Genomic DNA, 16,026 nt, shown 5'->3' with positions numbered 1-16,026 from the left:
GTAGCCTCTCCTCGAAGTTAGAGATAAAAGATGGAAGGAAAATTTCCTACAACTGAGTTTGTTGGAATCCCTTTCCCTTTCCTTTTATGGGTGTTTTGAAGTTGAATAAGACTTTCTTTAAAACCCTTGAAAGAAAATTTCAAAATCTATAATAGACGAAGTCATTCCCTTGTCACAATAGTATTTCAAAGAACAAATCTACTTTAATGGTTATAAACTAATAGGATGATACTTCTTCAGTCTGATAGAATTATTATACCTTTCAAATCTTGACAATTTTTTATCATCAGAGGGTCATAAATGTGAGCAATTTTTCCTCTAGCCTTTTGTTCATTGATTCTTTTGGACCATGTGCCCAAAGTGTAGCATGAGACAAGTGTTAGAGCAATAAAATGAAATGAAACATGCTCTAATGAGTATATCTATCTTTGCATGTTTGTGTTTTTTATTTTTTTTTTGAGTAAAACATGTTTGTGTATGATGTATTGAACTTTTCACCTTGTATTCTTGGTGGTCATATTGCATGTGCAGAACTCTTTTCAAATCTTCCCCAAATGTAAAACTTTTACATCATTTTAAAGTCTTTTTTACTATCCACAAGAATTTTACATCATTTCTGAAGTTTTTTTTTCTAAGCCCATATTTGTATCCACAAAATTTCTATTCCAGCTAATCTGTCACAAAGTGGATTCTTAACTTTTATATTATTTAAGACAAAGGTAAAAAAGGTTTTTCAATTCAAGTTGAAAGTGATTTGCTATTATGAATTGTCATTGTCTTGTGTGAAATAATAGGATTTATCTTCATTGATTTGAGGGACAAGGGGGGATAGTTGTATTATCCTAAAAGACGAAAAAAACAAGGTTACAATTTCTTTTTCACAAAGTTCTTGTCACCCAAGTGGTGTGGATTGGGCTCTTCGTGGAAGGCATCACCCAATGAGTGCCCAATGAAGCATCCAACGGCTGGGATGTGCCACACACATCCCGATGGATGATTGGGCACATGCCAGGATGTGTGTGGCATGGCCCAGACGTCGGATGCCTCATTGGGCGACACCCTCCAAGGAAAGGAGCCGGATCCAAGTTGTGAACTAAGAAGTTGTATTCTTTTTTTAATTGCTCGTTGTATTCTCAAAAATTTTTTAACACAAAATTTAATGTAGGTATAAAAAAGTGTTTTCAAAAAAGCTGAAAATTATTTAATACAATATTTACTTCATTTTTTTTATGTAAAATGACAAAATTTATCCTTTATCGAAGAAAAATAAAAATGTATTATACTAAAATGGCAACTAAGCAAGGTTACGATCTTGTTATAGCCAACATTGGTTACAACAAGATTTTAAGGGTAAAATGGGAAGTAAAAACAAAAATGGAGGGCAGTTTCGACAATTCATTTTATAAGGAGGGAAGTTTTATCCATTTACCTGAGCTGGTTGATGGACCAGAAAACTTTTCATATTACTTAACAACAAAAAGAAATTGCATGACAACATTAGTCTAATATTTTACTGAAATATATTTTGGAAAATGACTTGTCATTTTAAATTTATGAATGTTATTTTCTAAAACAAAGAGAAAAAATGATGAACAATTACCATCCATGGAAGACCCTTCTTTTTTTTAATAGGTTTCTATCCATGGAAGACACCAATACCATCATATGGTTCTATAATAAAAAAAAAATAAAAAAATAAAAAAACACCATGATATGATCAAATTATTATTACCATTCATTCATTGCAAATATGTTTCTTGTCATATATATAATCCTTTAAAAGCACATTTTGAAAATTTTTTCTTTCATTGGAACAAATGAAGCCTTGAAGAAGCTTCTCCATATTGATCAAGATGATAACTATAGGTGTTGTGAATCAGAGGAGGGTGAAATCTTTATCCCTCCATAGGTATTTTGCCAAAGATTGCCTAGTTTCCCATGAATATCTCAGTCCTAACAATAAGTAGCCACATTAACAAATAGCCGTGCAGGTGGGTGGATGGGTGTATGTGGATAGAGAGTAGAACAAGTAGTCAAATTAAGAAGACAACTGCCATATTTGTCCCTGTCTTTGTTTATAAACTGTGTAAGTATGTTTGGTGAGAGAGAGAGAGAGAGAGAGAGGATATGCATGGTTACATCTCCAGTTCCGACGTACTCGAAGGGGTACAGTAATCGAGTGCACACCTACTGTTGGAAAGCTATGACGTTGTTATATCTTGGAGGCTATTTTGTATTTACCCAGTTGCACCAGAAAGGGTAAATAAGGTCTTTAGTAGGGATGTAAATGGATCGGATTCGGCTCGGATAGTGCTATATCCGTATCCGCATCCGATTAGCTTTTGGATGGATTCGGATAGTGCTAAATAGATACGAGCACGGATACGGATCAAATATTTTATCCGTTTACATGTACATATAATTTTTCGTATAGCCTATCCATATCCGCATCTGTTTAGCTTTCGGATGGATTCGAATAATGCTAATGGATACGGACACAGATACGGAAATGGATTTCGACTATTCATTTACACCCCTAGTCTTTAGGAGAGTGTCAAATATCATATCTCAGCCTACATTCTGCTTTTAAAAGAGTAGCTACTCTGTGTGTTGTGTGTTGGGGTTGTTGGAAGGAGAGAGATGGCCTCATCTCCAACTCTTTTTGTTTTGCTTATCTTTACTGTCACTGGAACAGCAATAGTAGAATTAACTCCAAATTTCTTCCATCAATCTCTTATCAACCATCACAAGAACTCAAAACCAAACATTCCATACAAGACCCAGTTCTTCCCTCAGCTTCTAGACCACTTTACCTTTAAGCCTCAAAGCTACAAAATATTCAACCAGAAGTACCTCATCAACAAAAAGTATTGGGATCATGGAAGTCCCATCTTTGTCTATACTGGCAACGAAGGCGACATAGAATGGTTTGCAGCAAATACTGGTTTCATGTTGGACATTGCTCCCAAGTTCCGAGCTCTACTTGTCTTCATTGAAGTAACTACTTCTGTAAAAAGATGAATACATTGATGGGTGTTCTTTAGAAAATACTCTCTTACTAAAGTTCAATATATAGATAGTAATAAAGATTGCTCTTGTTTTCCTCTGTTTCACATTATTTCTTCTATGGAAAAACTTGTGCAGCATAGATTTTATGGGGAGTCACTGCCATTTGGGAAGGATTCTTACAAGTCTGCTGAGACATTGGGGTATCTAAATTCACAGCAAGCATTAGCAGATTTTGCGGTTCTAATTCGGAGTTTGAAGCAGAACTTATCTTCTGAAGCATCCCCTGTAGTGGTGTTTGGTGGGTCTTATGGAGGAAGTAAGTTACAGAATCCCCTCCCATGTCTCTCTTTATTTTAGCTCCATTTCTTGGAATATGTCTAAGTATTTGAGTTTATGACTAAATCATTTGGTTATTTTTATTAAGTTTCTGCCATGTTTTTATCTTTTCAGTTTAGGAATGATTGATTGCCATTAATGAATTCTCTCTCTCTCTCTCACAGTGTTGGCAGCTTGGTTCAGACTGAAGTACCCACATGTGGCAATAGGAGCTGTAGCATCTTCAGCCCCTATTGTGCAATTTGATGAAATCATACCATGGACAAGCTTCTATGATGCTGTATCCCAAGACTACAAGGTCTGTCACATAAAGGATTACATTTTTACAAGCATTTCTTGGTAAACTCATTAAATATGTTCTCTTCCTTTGATAACTTTATTGGGTTTCTTCTTCCTCTTCTTCTTATCTCTCAACACCTTTGCTTGGGGTAGAATGCAAGCTTGAATTGCTATGAGGTGATAAAGGGCAGTTGGGCTGAGCTGCAAGCACTGTCTGCACAGAGGGATGGGTTGGCCAAAATCAGCAGAATTTTCAGAACTTGCAAGTAAGCCTATCATAATTCTGTACTTGTTCAATCTTCCAGCAATTAATTAATAATATCTATGACCTATGAGAGGATGGAATTTCCAACTTCCTATATAATAAGATCAGGAGATTGACAATTTTACTTTAAAAATCGAGGTTTAGGCATCAGGCTGATAATATTTGAATTAAGGGAGAGGGATTGCTACACTGTCAAAGTGCAATTTCTCACCAATGAGGAGGTAAGAAATTGAATCATTGGTAAGGGTTTTTAATGAACAGAGATAGTGAGGTCCACAAGTGATATGTAAGAAGACGTGCACACGAATCTACACATGAGGTTGTGGTAAAAAAAAATTTTTAATTAAACTGTAATTTTGTTTGCCACACTCCTAGATGATTAGAAGGATGAAATTTTATCCTCCCATGAGTCATGATAGCATTACTCTGCAGCTTCACAGGAAGTATTTCACTATCCATCCATAAAAAAGGTTGTACCCAGTGCGAATCGTTATCCTCTCCCGTTACTGCACGGTGCAATAATGCATCATGCGGCGGCTACAGAGGCCATGTGCACCATGTGGGGCCCGTTGTGTCACATGGTCTCTGCAGCGAGCGTTGAGCAGGGTCTAGGGAGGGTCAAATTGTATGCAACCTTATCCTTGTTTCCAAAGAGGCTGTTTTCAAGACTTGAATCCATGACCAAGTGTTCAACAAGTGAACACGCGCCAAGCACAAAACAAAAATAGCCTGACAGCCCACGTGGCAAGTTCTGAAATAGCCAATCATCCCACGTGTCAAGTCTTGATTGGTAGATGTCAGTAGGATCTTCATGGATTCCTATCCTTCTTTTATACAAGGACCATAAAGTGATCACATGTTCTGCTTCCTGCAAAAAGGAAAGTGCACTAATTGTATCACCCGTGTTGTCCTGAAACCTACAAAAAAAGTGATTGAACCATGCAAACACTGTAGGATTAGGTGTGTCAATCGGTTGGATTCGGTCAGTCCCAATTGGGTTTAGTCGGTCCCCATCAATTTTATGGTTCCGCAGGATCTCGAATGTTAGGCATAGACATATTTCTATTCAATTAATTGGGTTCTAATCTATAATCGGACTAAAGGTAATTGGGCTAATTGGGTTATAATCATGTTTCAAACGGGCCAAATGACTAATTTGGTAATAAACGGGCTATAATCAAATTACATAGGCTTAAAAAAGCTAATCGGTCTATAAACGATTAGTTATCGATCAATCCCAATCGACAATCTTCGGACTACTACCTTACACCAAGATCACCTGGTTATTGATTGGTTAGTGCTTGAGCCCAACACATTTAGTAATCGATCAGACCAGTCCGGACTTCAACTGATCGATTCAGGTTGGGCCTACCATGCGGGCCAACTTTTGACATCCCTAGCCTATGGTGCAAGTTTAGCTCGGTAAGTCCGAGCACATCTGAAGCCTGCCCTGAGCCTGATAAGCATGTGTTGGGTTTTTTAACGTCTACGGGCAGAACTAGAGCTAGGATTTCTTTGTCATGGAGTTAGGCCAAACCGAGCCTAGGCTAAGGCTTTGGGTTTAAGCCAGCCCAACGCTGCCCTATATATACGTATGTAAATAGTACACAAAAAAATAAGGGTTACAGATTAAGTATCATAATTTGTATTTAACATAAATCATTTGATGATTAGGAGATACAGGAGAAATAAAAGATGATGTCATACAAAGAATTAGAATATGGTGGATGAAGTGGAAAGATGCGTCTAGAGTGTTGTGTGATCGACGTATTCTTTTAAAACTCAAAGGAAATTTTTGTAAGACAATTAACCAGAAATAAAAAATGGACCTAGATGTTTGCAGTATGGAAACAATATATAAATATATTTATTGTAACTGAAATGAAGATGTTGAGATGGATGAGTGATAAATTAGAAAAGATTAAATTAGGAATGAACTAATTAGAGTTATTTTAAGAGTAACACCAATATATGATAAGTTGTGAGAAGATTGTTTGAGGTGGCATGGATATGTGTAGCAAGGGTCTTTGAATGCTTTAGTACAGAAGGGTGTTTTGATTTAGATGAAGGAAGTAAAAAAGGTCGGGGTAGACCTAAAATATCTTTTAGGAGAAGTGGCGAAGAAAGACATGTATAACTTAGGATTAGTAACAAATATGGCCATGAATAGAGATGATTGGAGAAAAAATGATCAATGTAGCTAACCCCATTTAGGTGGAATAAGGTTGAGTTGAGTTGAGTTGAGTTGTATATTAAATATAGGGAAAAAGTTTTGTACAACGCCAGCTCTAAAATGAAATTGCACACCTTCTCACATATCACTGTTCATGTGAGGGAGTGATATGTCATTAATGCCCCTTCCCCTTTTGTCAAATTCCAAATTCCAAAGAGGTCCCTTTATTTGCCCAAATGTGTAGGGAACCCTCTCCCTTAAGTAAATAAATTTTAAAATTAACTCTACCCTGGACCTAAGCTGAGCCCTGAGTATACCGGGTTGGGCTTGGGTTTTTGAAAACCCTGCCTAACCCGACCCTGTTGCAACTCTACTATGGGCTATATTTGGCCCACCCTTATTTATTAGCCTGTCATCTCTTCTCATTTATTTTAGGCACTTTGTTTTTGAGATGTTCTATTCTCTTTTATTTTAGGCAAAAGGTTTCTGAGATTTGCATATCCATTTAGTATATTACTATAATCCAATACAGGTCTTCCTAAAAAAATAATCTTCTAGATATAAGCAAGTCGAGATAAGAATCTATTGGACTTAAGGGAGAGGGTTGGACATGCCGCTGGCTAACCGAGAGCTAGCAGTTATGCCCATTGGAAGAGGGTGGCATGGGAGGGGAAGGGGTTATATCCATAAGGAGTGGGAGAGAGATAGACTTAGGCTGGGCATAGTGCTGGCGTGCCCAGTCTTTTCCCAAATTATAATTTTGATGGCTTGATTTCGAAACTAGATTTCAATGATTTAACTCCAATAGTCAAATTCCGGCAACCTCTCTAGCAAGTAGGTTCATAGTAGGGTTGTTTGAAGGTTTAGGTGGGTTTGCTAGTCTAGGCCTAAAAATTTTATAGGGATTTTCTTATTATTGACAGCCTTTACAGTGTTAAATAATTTGTAATTTTTTTTTTTTCTTCTTTGTGATAAAAGTAAAACATGTCACGTGACCCTAACTCTGGGCCAAAAATTCCCAATCCTGCCCCGCCCTCAGGGCCAAGATATCCCAATCTAGGCCCTGTTCGGGCTCGGGCCGTCAAGGCCAAACTTGCACCCTCCAATGACAACTAAGACAGAAAAAAAAAATAGAAAATAAGTTATACAATGAAGATTTTTACATTTTAATCTAATTCCAATTCAAAATTATGGAAGCATAGCACCTACCAAATCAAGTAAGACGCTATCATACATATGTTAAGTGCCTTTGCATGCCTAATAATACCAGAGTAATGGAGGATTTGACAAGAATGCTTAACCCTGATTAAGAAACAAACAAGCTATCTTAATCATTTTTTTTTAGATTGATCCAAACTAATCCATATGGATCTTGGCATGTTCAGGAACCTCCAATCAATGTACTCAGCACGAGACTGGCTTTGGAAAGCTTTTGTTTATACAGCCATGGGCAATTATCCCACTGAAGCCAACTTTGTGATGCCATTGCCTGCATACCCTGTTACAAAGGTATGACTTATTACATACGAGACTCTCTGAATGATACTTCTATAGGTGTATTTAGAACATTAACCTTATTTGATTGCCTATTTTATTCCTACGAGTTCTTTAAGTTAGGGATAAAAAAAAAAAAAGGGTCTTACAAAATAATCTGTAAATGAATTACCATCTTGTCATTCTCAAGAACTGTCATTGTCTCACGCATTTTTTAGTATACATGTGAAATGACATAATTATACCCTTATTAATTAAAAAGTGTATCATATTAAAAGTGCAAAAAAATAAGGTTACAAATTATTTGACGTGTCCATAAGAAAATCGCATTACATATAAATATAAATTTTAAATTGTGCTCAAGTATCATACATATTCATCGATGATCTGTATTCATTTATAATTTTTTGAGATAACAGATGTGTAAGATTATTGATGGATTCCCATCCAAGACTACCAAGCGCAATAGGGTGATTGCAGCAGCAAAAGTGTATTACAACTATACTGGAACTACAAAATGTTTCAATCTAGAAAATGGAACTGATGCCCATGGCCTCCAAGGTTGGAATTGGCAGGTATGGATTTTTAACAATTTTAGGGTCTATAATTCCATTCAGTAAATCAGTATTATGAGTTTCATGAATCCATTTGAAGCATCACCAAATGTGTATAGTGGTATATATAGAAAGAAGAGACTTCAAAATCTATGCATCCATTGAAAAACCAAACAAAGCCTAAGAATAGTAATCCTTTATTTATTGCCTCATCTATAATGTTCTAACATGACAGGCATGTACAGAGATGGTTATGCCATTGAGTACCTCTAATGAGAGCATGTTCCCTCCTTTGAGCTTTGAGATTGAAGAGTTAGGAAAGTTTTGCATGAACAGATATGGTGTTATGCCAAGGCCTCATTGGATTACCACAGAATTTGGTGGCTATGTGAGCAATTTCTGCCATTTTTGAACTTTTTTTTCTCTTCTAAATTCTAATTAGTTCATATTAATTATGGAATAGGCATAATTTTATGCAAAAAATTTAATCCTCATTAAAATTGTTCATTAGTGGCTAATAGTGTTTCTCAATGCCAATGGTTCATAGAGGATTGAAAAAGTGCTCAAGAAGTTTGGAAGCAACATCATATTCTCTAATGGGATGCAAGACCCTTGGAGCAGAGGAGGGTGAGTAAACAACAAAACATGTTATTTTCTTTTTAATCTTGATTATGTTTCACTCTTAGTGCTTAAACCCTTTCTAGTATATATTCACCTGTTCAGTACCAAGGAGGATGATTTTGACCTTACTTTATGGTAAAGTGGTTCTACACACACACACAATGTGCCCACATAGTAGGGCGCAATACGGGCAACTCGGCAGCAGAGGGATCCAACCCTTATTTTAAGTTGAACTTTTACTAATGAAATGCTTGCTTGATCCTCTATCATATGGGGTGACCCATATATTGGCATGTGATAAATAGTGAAGCGTTATACTTCACTAAGTATAGTGATGGAGAAGAAAACCCTTTATTAAATTATTTATTCTTTCAAATTTCATTAATTCATATCTATCAATTTGAATGTTGTTAATTTATGGAAGCTAAAATTGGTGATTTTGAATCATTTAGTGTGTTGAAGAATATATCAGGCAGCATCGTCGCACTTGTTACTGAGAAAGGTGATTTTTTTTGTAAATTTGCTTCTCCTTCCTTTCTATTTATCCATGTTTTTGTTCCGTCATTAAGTGTTCACGTTTGTTTATTAACAAATTTGATTTATTTAGGAGCTCATCATGTAGATTTCCGGTTTGCAAAGAAAGATGACCCAGATTGGCTTGTAGAGCAAAGGAGACAAGAGATTGGGATCATACAGAGGTGGATTGATGATTACTATGCAGATTTTTAATAAATGATAATTAGATATGTATTAGTTCTAGGGTTTTGAAATAAGTTGAGACAATGGAGGATGGGATTGTCTTTGTTATGAATCGATAAGAAAAATAAAAGGGAGAAGAAAGAACTGACATCAATGAGGTTTTTTAGTTTTGTAGTAATTTTTATCTAATTATAGTGACTTGACAATAATCTATACAAAAAATTTAAAAGTTTCCACCAAAACAAATCCAAACAGAAACAGGAAAAGAATAAAGTGCCTAGCTCATTTGGTTGCTTTTATTAATTTCTTTGTCATTTCATGAAGCTCAATATGAGTTTTATTTCCTATACATGAATCAACCCAAATATATGAGAAGGGAAGCATTGTTAAAAGATGAAAGCTTGTTCAGGACAACTGGACAAGTACCCAAATTTACTATAAGGCAACCATAATAATAATAATAATAATAATAATTATTATTATTATTATTATTAAAAGAAAGAAGTAGAAGTATCTTGTAACCAAGTAAAGATTAAAGAAAAATAAAAGAGAAAAATAATTCCTAAAGGTTCATTTGTTTTTATGTAAAATATTATATGTAGAAATTTCTCTTGAAAATTGCAAGTAAAATTTTACATATTGAAAATCTTTTCAACGTTTGTCTGTAATAGGTGAAATATGATAATATCTTTCTAAGATTTTTTAATTCATGTTTGTCATTTATTTGGCAAAGGGTGATGTAAGCATGCCCCTGTTGAAGAAAAAAACAATATTGTAAGTTATGTAATAGAACTTGATGCTTGACTAGGTTGAGGATTGAGCGAAGGAACCAATAGGGATAGCATAATTTTGCTATCCAATCAATTGAAACTCTTGGACGTCATCTATCTTCTTCGAAATAGGTAGCATAATTTTGCTCCAATATTGAACAGAAAGAGTTGGAATCTCCCACAGACTTGAAACGGACTCAACTCAGACTGACTTCTTTCAATTGCTTATCCAACTTATATTATAATTAAATAATTACATAAAATATCACTATAATTAAATTTGAATTATATAGCTCCCATCATATGGTTATGAGAACGATATGGATGGATCCCACAAATATATAGGCCATATGTGATCCATCCAAGGCAACAAAAGGTGGCATCAAGCTATTAAAAATTTTATGACCGAAGATTTTAAGATCAAATTGCCTATAAAATTTGCTAAGACAAAATCGAAATATGCGTAGACCCCCTGAAAAAAATTTCCCCACTAAAATTTCTTGAGTACTTGGGTTTATTTATGGTATGAGACAACTCGTACCATGGGTTTAATTTATTGATATGTTCCAAAAAATTTCATGCGATTCAATAAAGTAAACAGTATACATTCCAGCGTAGTTAAATCGCTCTACAGGAAATAAAATACCAAAACGAACAGAGCATAAAGAAAAATTCCTACATTACATTCATATAACCAGAGGACAGTAAACACTTAAATCAAATACTGCCTACGACATTGCACTGACCAATCAAATATTTTTTCCAAGTCTTGGAAATAGTTTTTCTTGAAACAGGGGTAAGGCTGCGTACATTTGACCTTCCCCAGACCCTACTAAATGCGGGAGCCTTGTGCACTGGGTACGGCCTTTGGTTTTTTTAAAAAGGGTTCTACATTATTCTGAGATTGATGATCTTTATCTATTTATTTTCATTACTGTTGTAAGAACTGTTTCAACTCAATGTTGACAAATGAACACTGCTTTGGATCCCAAAATTTGAGCCCACTTAGACTTGCCAACGCTTGATAACCGAATGCACAATAGACTAGGGTGACGGTGGAGTGTCAAGGAAAACATATTTATCAGGAGAAAGGCAAACATAACAGGATAAAGTTTAATTTCCTCCACCCATAGAGGACGGTTCACCCACCATCCTAAGGTTCACAAACCCCTCCTTAGGTTTTTAGTATATTTCAAAATACCCTCCCAATACCCATTTCCGTCTGTCCTCTCCCGCCCCTCCCCTCAATGAATGGGATCCCATTCACCGTGCATGGGTGGTGAGAAACTGGCTCCATACCATCAATATTGAACTCAACAAGTTTACAATATCTACACCTGCAAAGGAATAGGTTCACAAGGACTCCACCGACTGCACATTTGAATGGTTCATCATCTGATCTTTTGACATTGGACATCAAAGATAATGAATTATATGGTGTTATCCCAAAATGGATTGTTTCCCTTTCTAATTTAAGAGTTCTTCTCTTGAAGCAAAATCATTTCAATGGTCTAATACCGAATTGCTTCTGCCAATTGGCATTGATAAACATAATGGATCTATCCCTCATAATGTCCTTTCTGGATCAATACCACGATGTCTGAATAACATATCTTTTGGGAGGATAGTAGCCCTAGATCTTGCATTTGCATAAACTGTTAATTCCTATGTATCTTCCGATCGATGATCCCAATGAAGCTTCAAACCTCTCTTTTGATGAGTACAGTGACCAGGAACTATTACTTCCTGGGATCTTTTGACATCTATATATTCCATGTTTGAAATGTTGTTGAGGGGATTCGCAAATTCAAATGGCATCACCAAGAATTCATAGTGACTATGACGGGTCATAATTATATTTTCTGTTTTAGCTAGAAAATATCTCACAGGGGATTGACTCGCACTTGATGACAACCAAATCATACTATTCATTATCATAGGTGCCGATAATCCACGCACATCGTCCATGATCATATATGACTTCAGATTTGCAACATACTAAATTAAAAACCAGCCATTCAATTTCAGCCTTCTGGAAATGTGGATATATACCGGTAAGATCGCAGAGATATTGATCTTTTCCCTGGAATAAGGTTTATGTAATGATCTTATTGTGATCTTAGGTAAAGGCAATTAAATTTTATGTAGAATTTGTAGTAGTTGGGAATTTACCTTACCCATTTGAGTCGGTACGTACATTGGATTATGGTACTCACCAAGTGGAACAGAGGAATGCTTTATCATCAAGGAGTTGAACGTCGATACAAACACCATACATTGCATCATGAACATGAAAATAAAGGAAATCCTTGAGAAAATGTGGGGCTAAGTAACATTTTGCCCCCTCTCAAGGCAAACTATAGGGTGCAATGTTGTTCTGCCACTCTAGGGATTGCCAGATTAATTAGCCTCAATGCTAGTGCAGGGGTTACACGACCAGGCACTGATGTCTTGCCCTTTTAAATTTTCTTTGCTTAGCACCCATCACAACCTCGCAATCACGTTGATGACGTGCCACGTGGGTATTTTTTAATCCAATCCAATGGTCTACAAGTTAAGTCATGGGTATATAGAAAAGGAGAAGGGTCTTTCCCTTCCTGCTCCATCAGTCAGCTAAACAACTCTTGTCTTTGCTTTGCTCTTTCTTCCTCGTGGGCCATCTAACTCTAAAGACTATGAGAGAGTTTCTTTTGTTATTGGAACCATCTGTTGTCTAAGATAATGAAGTGGGAAGAATAAGCATCGTTCCGTGAAATTTTCATGCTGAAGACTTTTTACATGACGTGTACAAGTAATTAACTTCGCTCTTATTGGGACACGTGTTATTATCTTATTAGCCGGTGATATTTTGACTCATAAGTCATGAAAAGAGAAAATGAAATATATATATATATATATATTTTTTTGAGTTTGGTTCCTTTGCACGTATTAACAGGTGAACGTACATGTGAGAGCCAATCACATTTTAATTTTGTTTTCATATAAACCCCTTCTCCCATTGTAAATGGCAAAAATAAGACAAATAGTTGACTCTCACATGTACGTTCACCTGTTGGTACATGCAAATGATCCATTTTCTTTTTTGTTTTTTTAATAGAAAAAAAATGAAACTTATTTTCATGAAATTTAAATACGTCGAAGACTTTGGAAGTCATTGCCCTTATCTTCCCATTAATGTTACAAATAAGGACAGCCAAGCCATTCCCCTCCAAAAGAATGAGCTAACTACTTCCATAAAATTTCAAACGAAGACTTGGAAGTCAAGAAGAGAGAGGATGAAGCTTACTTCCATGAAATTTCCATGAGACTCACCCACATTTGACAGGGCATGCCACTCTTTTCCCTTTGGTCTTTTATGCTTGCCTTTTTATTGTAGCTTCTTTTATACTTTCTGTCTAAGAAATATAAAATCATTTACTTTTCCAAAAAAGATAAAAAAAGAAAGAAAAGAAAAGGAAAGAAAATAAGTTATACAATGCAGATTTTTACATTTTAATCTAATTCCAATTCAAAATTATGGAAGCATAGCACCTAGCAAATCAAGTAAGATGATATCATATATATGTTAAGTGCATTTGCATGCCTAATAATACCAGAGTAATGGAGGATTCGACAAGAATGCCTAACCCTGATTAAGAAACAAACAATTCATCTTAATCATTTTTTTTTAGATTGATCCAAACTAATCCATATGGTTCTTGGCATGTTCAGGAACCTCCAATCAATGTATTCAGCACGAGACTGGCTTTGGAAAGCTTTTGTTTATACAGCCATGGGCAATTATCCAACTGAAGCCAATTTTGTGATGCCATTGTCTGCATACCCTATAGCAGAGGTATGACTTATTATATACAAGACTCTTAAAATGATACTTCTATAGGTGTATTTAGAACATGTAATCTTCTTTTAATTGTTCATTTTTATTTCTAAGAGTTCTTTAAGTTAGGGATAAAAAGGGTTTTTTTTTTTTAAATAATTTGAAAGTAACTTATAGATGTGTGAGATTATTGATGGATTCCCACCCAAGACTACCAAGCTCAAAAGGGTGATTGCAGCAGCAAATTTGTATTACAACTATACTGGAACTACAAAATGTTTCAATCTAGAAAATGGAACTGATGCCCATGGCCTCCAAGGTTGGAATTGGCAGGTATGGATTTTTAACAATTTTAGGGTCTATAATTCCATTCAGTAAATCAGTATTATGAGTTTCATGAATCCATTTGAAGCATCACCAAATGTGTATAGTGGTATATATAGAAAGAAGAGACTTCAAAATCTATGCATCCATTGAAAAACCAAACAAAGCCTATGAATAGTAATCCTTTATTTATTGCCTCATCTATAATGTTCTAACATGACAGGCATGTACAGAGATGGTTATGCCATTGAGTACCTCTAATGAGAGCATGTTCCCTCCTTTGAGCTTTGAGATTGAAGAGTTAGGAAAGTTTTGCATGAACAGATATGGTGTTATGCCAAGGCCTCATTGGATTACCACAGAATTTGGTGGCTATGTGAGCAATTTCTGCCATTTTTGAACTTTTTTTTCTCTTCTAAATTCTAATTAGTTCATATTAATTATGGAATAGGCATAATTTTATGCAAAAAATTTAATCCTCATTAAAATTGTTCATTAGTGGCTAATAGTGTTTCTCAATGCCAATGGTTCATAGAGGATTGAAAAAGTGCTCAAGAAGTTTGGAAGCAACATCATATTCTCTAATGGGATGCAAGACCCTTGGAGCAGAGGAGGGTGAGTAAACAACAAAACATGTTATTTTCTTTTTAATCTTGATTATGTTTCACTCTTAGTGCTTAAACCCTTCCTAGTATATATTCACCTGTTCAGTACCAAGGAGGAAGATTTTGACCTTACTTTATGGTAAAGTGGTTCTACACACACACACACACACACCAACAAAAAAATAAAAAAGTACAGAAAATAACCGTCTCTAAAGATGGTAAGACTGACGCTAATACTTTTCCCGATAGTAAATGAAACTTGTCCCAAAATTATGGCAAGCCATCAAATGGAGGTGAATATAAAATATAAAATGCTATCTTTTGTAATTTTAAAAACTTTCTCTAGTTATTTTAAGGATCCAGATCTTCTACTGCCGAGCTGCCCCAACTTCCCTATTGCGTAGACATAGTAGGGTGTGAAATGATTGCCTTACCCCCACTTAGGCAAAGTGTTTGGACAGGGATTAGGCGGTCATTGCACGCCTTACTGTGCCCACATAGTAGGGCGCAATACGGGCAACTCGGCAGCAGAGGGATCCAACCCTTATTTTAAGCTGAACTTTTACTAATGAAATGCTTGCTTGGTCCTCTATCATATGGGGTGACCCATATATTGGCATGTGATAAATAGTGAAGCGTTATACTTCACTAAGTATAGTGATGGAGAAGAAAACCCTTTATTAAATTATTTATTCTTTCAAATTTCATTAATTCATATCTATCAATTTGAATGTTGTTTATTGAAGCTAAAATTGGTGATTTTGAACTATTTAGTGTGTTGAAGAATATATCAGACAGCATCGTCGCACTTGTTACTGAGAAAGGTGATTTTTTGTAAATTTGCTTCTCCTTCCTAGCTATTATATTCATGTTTTAGTTCTGTCGTTAACTGTTCACGTTTGTTTATTAATAAATTTGATTTATTTAGGAGCTCACCATGTAGATTTCCGGTTTGCAAAGAAAGATGACCCAGATTGGCTTGTAGAGCAAAGGAGACAAGAGATTGGGATCATACAGAGGTGGATTGATGATTACTATGCAGATTTTTAATAAATGATAATTAGGTTTTGAAATAAGTTG

The 16,026-nt window shown here is 35.6% G+C and overlaps 1 protein-coding gene across 3 annotated transcripts; it reads left to right on the top strand.

Moving 5' to 3' along the window:
* The first annotated feature begins 2,632 nt into the window (after positions 1–2,632).
* LOC122649909 (lysosomal Pro-X carboxypeptidase) lies at positions 2,633–16,026 on the top strand. 3 transcript variants are annotated; one of them, XM_043843168.1, is made up of 10 exons: positions 2,633–2,997; positions 3,145–3,325; positions 3,510–3,643; positions 3,778–3,890; positions 7,448–7,571; positions 14,195–14,350; positions 14,565–14,717; positions 14,877–14,956; positions 15,721–15,770; positions 15,875–16,026. In XM_043843168.1, exons 1-10 carry the CDS (start codon positions 2,641–2,643, stop codon positions 15,994–15,996), a joined length of 1,470 nt encoding a protein of 489 aa, XP_043699103.1. In that variant the 5' UTR covers positions 2,633–2,640; the 3' UTR covers positions 15,997–16,026. The 3 variants fall into 3 exon arrangements, with proteins under 3 accessions (XP_043699103.1, XP_043699104.1, XP_043699102.1); XM_043843169.1 differs by lacking the exons at positions 14,195–14,350; positions 14,565–14,717; positions 14,877–14,956; positions 15,721–15,770; positions 15,875–16,026 and adding exons at positions 7,976–8,131; positions 8,346–8,498; positions 8,658–8,737; positions 9,184–9,233; positions 9,354–9,534; XM_043843167.1 differs by lacking the exons at positions 14,195–14,350; positions 14,565–14,717; positions 14,877–14,956; positions 15,721–15,770; positions 15,875–16,026 and adding exons at positions 7,976–8,131; positions 8,346–8,498; positions 8,658–8,737; positions 9,184–9,233; positions 9,339–9,534.

The sequence above is a fragment of the Telopea speciosissima genome, chromosome 2, assembly GCF_018873765.1.
Source record: "Telopea speciosissima isolate NSW1024214 ecotype Mountain lineage chromosome 2, Tspe_v1, whole genome shotgun sequence".
In the NCBI taxonomy this organism is placed as follows: Eukaryota; Viridiplantae; Streptophyta; class Magnoliopsida; order Proteales; family Proteaceae; genus Telopea; species Telopea speciosissima.
Note: the sequence above shows the minus strand (reverse complement) of the source record. Positions and strands in the feature narration are given on the sequence as shown.

Coding starts and splice junctions, on each gene's coding strand:
- LOC122649909 (XM_043843168.1), top strand. CDS start 2,641: ATGGCCTCATCTCCAACTCTTTTTGTTTTGCTTATCTTTACTGTCACT. Junction 3,891..7,447: donor AGAATTTTCAGAACTTGCAA/GTAAGCCTATCA, acceptor TGGCATGTTCAG/GAACCTCCAATCAATGTACT. Junction 14,351..14,564: donor TCCAAGGTTGGAATTGGCAG/GTATGGATTTTT, acceptor CTAACATGACAG/GCATGTACAGAGATGGTTAT.